At 45.1% G+C, this 9837-nt stretch overlaps 1 protein-coding gene across 1 annotated transcript; it reads left to right on the top strand.

Annotated features, from left to right (window-relative positions):
- The first annotated feature begins 1327 nt into the window (after window positions 1-1327).
- On the top strand, window positions 1328-8764 carry nr1d2b (nuclear receptor subfamily 1, group D, member 2b). Its single transcript, XM_070921496.1, has 9 exons — window positions 1328-1468; window positions 1587-1741; window positions 3792-4025; window positions 4503-4591; window positions 5059-5203; window positions 5669-6339; window positions 7036-7221; window positions 7312-7522; window positions 8015-8764. Exons 2-9 carry the CDS (start codon window positions 1723-1725, stop codon window positions 8209-8211), a joined length of 1752 nt encoding a protein of 583 aa, XP_070777597.1. The 5' UTR covers window positions 1328-1468; window positions 1587-1722; the 3' UTR covers window positions 8212-8764.
- Window positions 8765-9837: the final 1073 nt, after the last annotated feature.

The raw sequence follows: 9837 nt of genomic DNA, 5'->3' as shown, positions 1-9837 counted from the left end.
TAGTGAACTTAATACCTGCAGGAAGTTTGTGTAAAACTAGCAAATTGTATAAAATTGTGAACAGACTATTTCCTGTGGATATTACAATGTATCAGACCATGTTTCCTTACATGTTTAGGGACACAATTCTACATCTGTATTATGATTTTCTTTTAATTGGTCCAAGCAGGCTTTATGATAAATAAATGTAGTCACCTTCTTCACAGAAATTAATTAAATGCATATATATTATAGTTTACATATATATGTGTGTGTGTGTGTGTGTGTGTAAAATTCTTACACCCTTAAAATCAAGATGGCTTCACGTCAGATGTTGAGCATAAGCTTGCTAGAAAAATAATCAATAGTTGTTGGTAAATGTCTGAAGTATAATTAAAAAAACAAAAACAAGAAAAAAAGACTGGACAGACCCTGAAAGAAGACCCTGAACACAACCACAAGCTATACGTTATATTAACGTACATCACCCCTGTCCCCACTGCGTTACATTAACGCACCCACCCCCTACTGGACACTTTATCTGGACACTTTACTTTATTCTGGTCACTGCACTGTTGTTATTTATCTTATCTTATTTTTATTTTTATTCTTATTGTTATTTTAGCTTTTATATTCTACTTATTTGTTATCAAAACAATAGCACCTTCAGACCACAGCAAATTCCTTGTAATGTATGTTACTTGGCAATAAACAGTTTCTGATTCTGATTCTGATATTACATGTCATTCGTGTGATTGTAATAACGTAGCTGTTATTTCAATGTAAATGTCTGACCAAAAGCATTTAAAGAAAGATAATAGCAACAAAACAAAAAAACACTGAGGAACGGCCTATATATATTATAGCGATCAACTAATTCATTAATCGACTAATCGCTTCAGCGCTACCTTTTTCTTTTTTTTGTTGTTGCAGTCGTGGCACCTCTAACAACCGCCTCACGTTCTCTCCCAGCGCAACTTCACACTCGACTTTTATGTCTTTTGTTATTCTTGAGTTTAGCTTTCCTTTCATAAAAGAAGAAGAAAAAAAAATAGTACAAGAACAAACGTGGATTCAGACAAGTCCTGTAATTGTGCTGTAATAGTATGTTGCCACGTACTTGTCGTGTTTGGACGCGGGACGTACTTGCCAGCCGCCATTGTTCACTTTGATTGGTGAAAGTATGTCAGTGGGTTACATTGACACCAGCGCAGGGGGGGAGGGGGGGAGGAGCCGGTGTACTGGGTCACATGGTCTCACGCCGCTCGCTCGCTCGCTCGCTCACTCGAAACAGTCGCTGCGGAAAAAAAAACCCAGTCCTCCTCGTTACCGTCTCCGAGCGTTTCTACATTTCTACACGTAGCTCAGTTACACTGCAAACAGACGAGCCGCCGTGTGTGAAACGGACCACCATCTTCGAGGACCGATTTTAACCGTCCGTTCGGCGTCGTTGAAACCGGCCTCTGAAAACTTGCTGCTTCGGTTTAATGTGAGATTTGTTTTTTTGTTTCCTTCCCGTGTAATTACATTCGCCGACAGCCGACCGTCGTTTTGAAACGGTCTTTACCGAGTTTCCGGTGTCTTAATGTTGATGTTAAATGTTGTAGGTGTTGAACGGCCAGTTTCCCAACCGGGAGCATTCAGCGACTTCACAGTTGCTGAACACTAAAAACAGAAAAACGGCTTCGGCACTGAGGTAGCAGAGGAGGAGGACCCCCCCCCCCCAACAAAACTCAGAAGGATATGGAGTCGACCAAAGCTGGTAAGTGTGCTTTAACCCTCACTTAAATGACAATGGCTGCAGCTTGTTGCAAATGGGCTTAATATCATGGCCACATCCTGCCATTAGCTTCGGTGAAGGTACGTTTCGTGAAAGTAGCTAGCGGAACGGGGGCACGTTCTCGTCTCGTATATTCGAGCAGTCTTTTACGTCCTGGCGAAGCACTTTTTTTTAACGTGTTTTAAAAGGGCGCAGCGTGCGCCGGTGTGTCAACATTTAACTGGGTTAGCAGTGCCAGTGGGCTGTTGTTATTACCCAAGCAGATAGCGCCCGCAACGCTGCGGTCGTCCACCTCTCACATGGACCCGTCAGCCTAGCCATGTGCACCTGTGTTTACGCTCCCCGTGCGTCGCCTGTCATTGGCCGAGCGGCTCCGGGACGTGGTCATTGCGTAATTCCTCCCATCAAGATACACGTGAGGCATCTCACAGCGGCTCGAGGTGACCCAGTTTTCCCGGGGACAAAAAAAAAAAAACATGCTTGCTCCACGTGGGGGCGTTTTAAAAGAAAAAGAAAAAAAAAACAGTATCAAGTTATGGTGCATTCAGGCCCATGGGATACGTAAATGTCTTCGTATGTTATGCACGTTGTGTGTATTACATTCCCTTTTGAAAAACTAAAATGAATGTTTTTCATTACATCTTTCTGACCACTGCTTGCAAAATCAAATTGTGGCTCCACTTCTCCAATGTGTTTGACTAGTTGAAAGGGTGACATTTCCCCTGGGACTTGAATGCAGCATTTTTTCTTTCTGTATTCAGTTTTCCAGCTTTGTCAAGTTGGATAGAATAAATCTAACCAAGACAACAGGTTTGGCGACTTGATCCTCAACATGGAATCGTATAATTTCTCTCTTTTAACTTTGTAATATGGCACAATTTTAATCGTATACTAAGCAGGGTTAATAAATGTCACATTTGGCAGAGACGGCCTTTTTTCATATCACTGCACTTCATCACATCATTAAACTTGATGAATGACATGAATTCATGGCATTTTGACAAAGGTTTTATTCTGACAAAATATCTTTGGAAGTTTGTGCTTTCCTGTTTTGTCTGTTATCCACAGATAATGAGTATTATAATAATGGGTAATTTCAAAGAGACTTTTATTCCTGAGATGTTGTGTGACATTGAATTGGTTGAAGTGGGTCTTTTAATTGGGTCAGAACTGATGACTGAGGATGTGTTTTTTTTATGGCATCTGTCCCATTTTCTGCAGAAAATAAAATGTGGTACAGTCCCTACAACTAATTTCCCCAGTCCACTTTTATGCTAGCGCTGCTATCTATTAATGGTCAATATTTGTCAGATAATCATAACATTTAAATGGAAGGAATGCAGTGTGTGCTTCCTTGAGATTGAATGCTTCAGTCATGTCAGTCCATGTGCTGCCGATAGTCGACCCATTTAGAATGTGATTTGGCACTAGATCCATTGGTTAAGGAGCCTGTATATGTGAATGGCTGCAGCAGGGACGGGCCAAACTACCTACTACACACACCCATGTGAAGCTGACATTATGTAATGGCTGTTACCTAATCATTGAGAACGGCAGGGGAAGAAATCAGGTCAGCCTATGTTGGGGGGCGGGCGGCACAGCAGCAGCAGCCTGTCTGCTCGCCTCCTACTGGCTGAGGATGCCAATGTCGTATTATGATCTGCCCTCTTTATGTGAAGCTGTGAAGGGGGGGGGGGGGTGGTTACATTTCATTTGAGGGAGTAAGAATGAGCAAGTGATATCCACCATGGCTGTGCAGACGAAGGAAAAAGCGCCACCTATAGAAACTACAGTGTGTGTGTGTGTGTGTGTTCATGGGTTCACACAGTGCAACAGTGTTCGTTTTTGAACAACAATGGAGCTGTATGACTCACAGGAATAAGATATATCTTTGGACATTTTATATATTTGGATACACACAGAACTTGTTGCTAGGATCCCTTCATTATTTGTTTGGGTCTTTTGACAATAAGTAAAATATAGTATTACCAGGCATACCTTTTAACGTAAGAAATCTGTCGCTGTCCACCAGGAGGCGTAATAGCCTACATCAGCTCGTCCAGCTCAGGCTCCAGCCCGGAGTCGTGCCACAGTGACTCCTCCAACGGCAGCTACCAGTCGTCGTCCTCCCCGCTCCGTGGCTCCTCGCCCAGCCGCCACCAGCTGGGTCAGCCGGCCGTCCGCGCGCCACCCGCAGCCGGCCAGAGCCTTACGGGAACGCAGAAAAGCGGACGCTCCTCCTCCACCGCAAAGTGCAACATCACAAGTAAGATGGACACTCTTTTTTTTTTTTGTGTGTACGTGTTTTGAAAAGAGAGTAGTCATAATCTCACCAGTGGTCTTTAACTTTTGGGGCAACCGGTCACAAAGAATCAGAAGCTGAAAAACGTTATAACAGAGAAGAAAATTTGATTGTAACTGTATTGTAACACCAGTGGCATTAGCAAACCAAGATTCTATTGATTTCTTACCTTCAAGATGTGTTTTTATAATCATAGTGTACTGAGTTCTCAGAACAGCCTTAACCCACGATGACTGTTCAGTGGTGGTAAAAAGGAATCGTTCATTGCTATGATTTGCCACGCCCTTGGCTGGAATGGAGGAAATCACTTACTCACATTGTACCGTGGAAAACGTTTGGTAGTAATGCAGAACATAACCAGTCTTCAGTGAAGGCGCTAACATGCCAAAATCACAGGTGTTTTCCCCCTTCTCAGACCAACTCTGCTTTTGTATCAATCAGAAATCAACGGCCTGGTGCTGCTGTGCAAGGTGTGCGGTGACGTGGCCTCTGGTTTCCACTACGGTGTCCATGCCTGCGAGGGCTGTAAGGTGAGGGTGGCTTTCTGAAACAACCCCGCCCCTCCCTCCCTCCCTCTCTCCCAAAGTGAAGTGGGTCACCGCCTGCGTAGCCACCTGTACAGCTACGAGCAGAGTCTCAATGAAACTAGTTCACTCTCCCCATATTTATGTCAGCTGCCCCTCCATACTTCACATTGCTGTGTGGCCTAGTTAACTGTGGGGAGCACATACATACACACACACACACACGCACGCACACACGTTTCAGACTGATGCGCTGGTTTGCCAATATTATACAGTCTCATTGAAACTCAAGACTGCAAGAAACGCAAACAATTTGTGTGTTGTTGGACATGAAGATGCAGAAATTCAAAGTCGAAATAAATCCTGTGTCAGTCTTATTAACGTCCACACATTCAGCTAACCCCCTCTCACCCCCCCTCTCTCTGGCCTCCGTCATCACAGCGTGCTTGTTTTTATGTTTTGTGAACGCACAGGGCTTCTTCAGGAGGAGCATCCAGCAGAACATCCAGTACAAGAAGTGCCTTAAGAACGAGAGCTGCCCCATCATGAGGATCAACAGGAACCGCTGCCAGCAGTGCCGCTTCAAGAAATGCCTGATGGTGGGGATGTCCAGAGACTGTGAGTATTCTGTGCTAGCTACTGTCATAAGGTGCATTCAAGACTAAATCAATAAATGAGGCAATAGTTTTTATTTATATTAATAAATACACGCCAAATGCATTATATTAGCACGAGAAAGCATGGGAAACAGTCCAATACTTTTTAAAACCTGGCTCAATATTATTAAATATATTTGAACTATGATGAAGATGAAAAATACTGAATTGGATTATTTCACAATTTTATGTCATGTCCTAGATTTTGTCTGTATTTATTCATTGGAATAAAAAAAGTTTAGATGCGTTCAGTTATATCCTACAATTCCCATGATTCAACTCGACACATGATGCTTGCAGTGGTAAAACTAACCAGCTCAGTGTGAAAGGGTGTACTTCTATCTGCTTTACTGAAGAATAGAAATGTCTCTTTTAAAACTCAACACTGTCAAAAATAAAGGTGAATCCTTCTCCCCTCACTGCTCAGCTGTGCGCTTTGGCCGAATCCCCAAGAGGGAGAAGCAGCGCATGCTGCTGGAGATGCAGAGTGCCATGAACAACATGATGAACAACAGCCAGACGCTGCCTGTTGGCACGCCGCTGCCGGCCAGCGCCACCGAACCTACCTCTGACGATGTCGGCCCCGTCTCCTCCTGCTCTCCGTCCAGCCAATCGGACTCCAGCTCTGACCCCGAACCCGCCGTGGCCATGGACACCAGCCCCAGCTCGGCCTCGCCCAGCACTTCAGACAGCGGGGAGGAGGAGGTGATTGGCTCGGTGACCAGGGCCCACCAGGAGACCTTCATGTACAACCAGGAGCAGAGCAGCCTGACAGCAGAGGCCCCGCCCTCCACGGGCTCCCCAAACGGCGGCCTCACCAAAAAAAACACAGGCCGCCGGACAGAGGAGCAGCAGGATGTCTGGAACCGCCACAACAACCTGGTCACCATGGCGGCGCAGGACCCCCCCTCTGGCCTGGGCCCCCAGGGTCAGGAGGACAACGCCACCAACCACTGCCCCTTCAGACTGTCCAGGAGGGCCCCCCCCAGCCACTGCCCCGCCTACACACACGGAGCCTTCAGGGCTCCGTCCACAGAGAGCTCCGCCAATGGAGCCCACAGTGGGCCCCTGTGGAGAGGAGGCAACAGAATGCATCTGGTGAGATTCAAAGACACAAAGCTTTAACTAAGGCTTTAAAGCACTTTCAACCACTATTTAGAAGCCAAAGAGAATTGAAAATGAAGTCAGAATAGAATGATAGATAAGGAAGGTGTAGTACAAGTACAGGGCAGAATGAAAAACACGAAAACAGCATAGAAACCTTCCCATTGAGAGGTCCGATGAGTTCCCACCACTGAAGCAGTGCGGAGGTCTGTTTTAAAAAAAAAAAAAAACGACGACATACATCTGTCTTGGTCTTGGAGCACAAACCGAAACCAGCATTCATTTAACTGTTTTGGCCACTTGGGGGCAGCAAAACAAAACACAATCACCTCATACAGTTGATGTGGTCGAATTGTGTAAGTGTAACAGTTGCCTGTTTACACATCAAGTAGATGCTGCCGGCTGTGGCTGAAAACAGCACAAACCAAAACAATGATTTGAATTAGAATAAAGTCCACAGGTGTCTGTGGGTTCATCACTGCGAGCGACCCCTTTCACATTCCACATATTCATTAAATCTATAGTTAATATAAAAACATGTTGAATGAAAGAAAATGTCATTTCTATTGGGACAGACTAGTTTTACAAACTTAGACCACCAGGGACACGGTCCAAGTCAGGATTCTAAGTAAAAGCTAGGCATACTGTATCAGCCGCACCCTCATTCACTGTCCTCTGTCCTGCCCTCAGGTTTGTCCCATGAACACGTCCCCCCATGTGGACCCTCAGAAGTCTGGCCACGAGGTGTGGGAGGAGTTTTCCCACAGCTTCACCCCCGCCGTCAGGGAGGTGGTGGAGTTCGCTAAGAAGATCCCGGGATTCAGAGACCTGTCCCAGCCCGACCAGGTCAGCCTGCTGAAGGCCGGCACCTTTGAGGTACCCCACGCGTTCCTGAACCGCGCACTTTGTCATTGACGGCAGGCACCGGAAAAAACGGACTGACGGAGCGCTGTTTGTGTTCTGCAGGTGCTGGTGGTTCGCTTTGCTTCCCTCTTCGACGTGACGGACCGCACCGTCACCTTCCTGGGTGGGAAGAAGTACAGCGTGGACACGCTGAGGGCCATGGGTGCCGGGGACCTCCTCAACTCCATGTTTGACTTCAGCGAGAAGCTCATCAACCTGGGCCTCAGTGAGGAGGAGATGAGCCTCTTCACGGCTGTGGTTCTGGTCTCTGCAGGTGGGTTTGTCTTTAGTTTCTAGTCTATCATGCTCAGCACTCCACCAATGTCAGTAATGTACACACCACAGACCAGTATGGTATGTATCAGTATAACCAAACACAGCTGTGAAAGGTAAACTCTAGTAAATAGTTTCTAACAGCACCACTCTCATCATGCTTGTTGAATAGGAAGCCAGAGCCAGCGGCCTGCTAGCGTAGCTTAGCATAAAGACTGGAAACGGCTAGCCTGGCTCGGCCCCAAGATCACAAAATCCACCCCACGAGCACCCCCAAAGCTCTCAAATGAACACAGGTTTTTTTGGCCGAGCCAGGAGAGATTCACATTTAATGGACAGACATAAGAGATGGAGTGACAGCCATCTTTTTTTTTTCCATCTTACTCTGAATAAGCATGTTTCCCCAAAATGTCAAACTTGACCTTGTTTTTCATACGTGAATACAACAATGTGCGTGACCTAACGGCGCCACTCCCCCCCCCCATTCTTCCAGACCGCTCGGGTATCGAGAACGTGAACTCGGTGGAGGCCCTGCAGGAGACCCTGATCCGTGCCCTGCGGAGCCTCATCACCAAGAACCACCCCAACGAGTCGGCCATCTTCACCAAGCTGCTGCTCAAGCTGCCCGACCTGCGCTCGCTCAACAACATGCACTCCGAGGAGCTGCTGGCCTTCAAGGTCCATTCCTGAAGCTTTCCTCTAGTACTTGACCCCCACCCCCCACCCCCTCCCGGCACAAACTATATAACAGCCTGTGACTTGACCTGGAGACCACACAGGCCTCCACCCCAACCACACCCGCTTCCTTCAGTCTATAAATTGAACTAAAGCTGAAAATGACATTTAAAGGGGGAAGAAGACCATAAAATGTTCTTGTACTGTACTGTAGGGCGTAACTGCCTGTGTGATGGTAATGCATACATACAGACACACTGATCGGTGTATATGTTTCTTGTGTTTGTGTGCAGCATACTGTATGTTTGCAAACTGTTCAAACGTTAGAAGCACTTTCCTGTATAGTGTAGACTGGTATTTTTGCATTCATAGTGCAATATGTGACTGATTTGAGCTGTATAGTGAGGAGTCCTGAAACTTGTGTATACCTTTCGATGGCACACGGTAATTTGATTATATAGGTGCTGTGCTCATGTGATAAGGGGGAGGTTGTGAACCTAAAAAAAAAAAAAACCCTGGACACTGAATGACTTACGAGATCAAATTCTCTTTAAAAAAAAAAAAAGAATGAAAACAAAGCAGGCGACAATGAGAGGACTGCGGACACAGAAGCTGCTCAGAGTCCAGAGAAGTCAGAATGTTGTTTTCATTTGAATGAACTGGGGAAGCAAAAGAAGGCGATGTCTTATTTTAGGCTTTTCACGCAGTTGTTTACGTGCTATGCTGTGTTTTCTGTCAGTCTTTTTTTTTTTCCTAAATTATTCGGGCATTGTGATAAATCAGATGTATCTGTGCGACTCCACAAATGGATCATTTGAAAATCGAAAAATTCAAAATCGACTTGTTTGGACGTCTCGGAGATGCATTTTTCCTCTTCTCTTATGGTTTTTATGTTTATTTTTAAAGAAGGAAGAAGAAGAAGAAAAAAACAGATTTCTGAGATCCCGCTGCTGTCGTGTCGGGAAAGCTTCCGACCCTCGATGTTGCCGTCGGACGGCGGAGAAAGCTCGCGGTCACCAGCAACTCCCACAATGCTTGAATAGACAAACTGTACAGACTTTTAGCTGAGGCGTAGTCGAGCTGAATAGGTAGGACTATTCCACATAAAATACGATTGTAATACCACTGAAGCGATTGCACCGTGTCATGGGTGACAGCCGAGTTGCTGGTGCTTCAGATATATATATATATATACTTTTCGTTTCCTGTGGGTGAATTCAGAATGTCCAGATATCCAGATATCCAGAGCTTCTGTCATTGTGTTCACATTGCTGACATGTGGTTCTGTTCTCCTCTGTGAAAGGATTGCAGTATGCATAGATTTCTATATAAATATATACATACTATCATACATCCATAACTGTATAGATGAATTTATCTATATAAATAAATTTTCTAAATGCAGTTCATGTTGAGGAAGTGGTTGTTTCATTTGTCACATTTAAATTGAATTAACTTTTGATATTGGTCTAAATGCCAAATACGGCAGGCTAAGTAGAAAATAACGATAAATAAAGTAAAGAAGGAAAGTCTGTGGTGGGGACATGTCCCTACCACTTTTCTTACTACCTAATATTGACCCCACCACTAATTTGATATGAATGTTTAATTCATTATTGTTAAAAACAAACAAACAATTGA

This window comes from Enoplosus armatus, chromosome 16 (assembly GCF_043641665.1).
Source record: "Enoplosus armatus isolate fEnoArm2 chromosome 16, fEnoArm2.hap1, whole genome shotgun sequence".
Taxonomy (NCBI): domain Eukaryota; kingdom Metazoa; phylum Chordata; class Actinopteri; order Centrarchiformes; family Enoplosidae; genus Enoplosus; species Enoplosus armatus.
The sequence above is the reverse complement of the archived record's forward strand: the minus strand, read 5'-3'. Positions and strand labels throughout refer to the sequence as shown.

What these genes read in the sequence shown, in the direction of transcription:
- nr1d2b (XM_070921496.1), top strand. An exon ending in ATGCCTGCGAGGGCTGTAAG is followed by an intron (nt 4,592 to 5,058) that starts GTGAGGGTGGCT and finishes GTGAACGCACAG; the next exon opens with GGCTTCTTCAGGAGGAGCAT. An exon ending in GAGGCAACAGAATGCATCTG is followed by an intron (nt 6,340 to 7,035) that starts GTGAGATTCAAA and finishes TCCTGCCCTCAG; the next exon opens with GTTTGTCCCATGAACACGTC.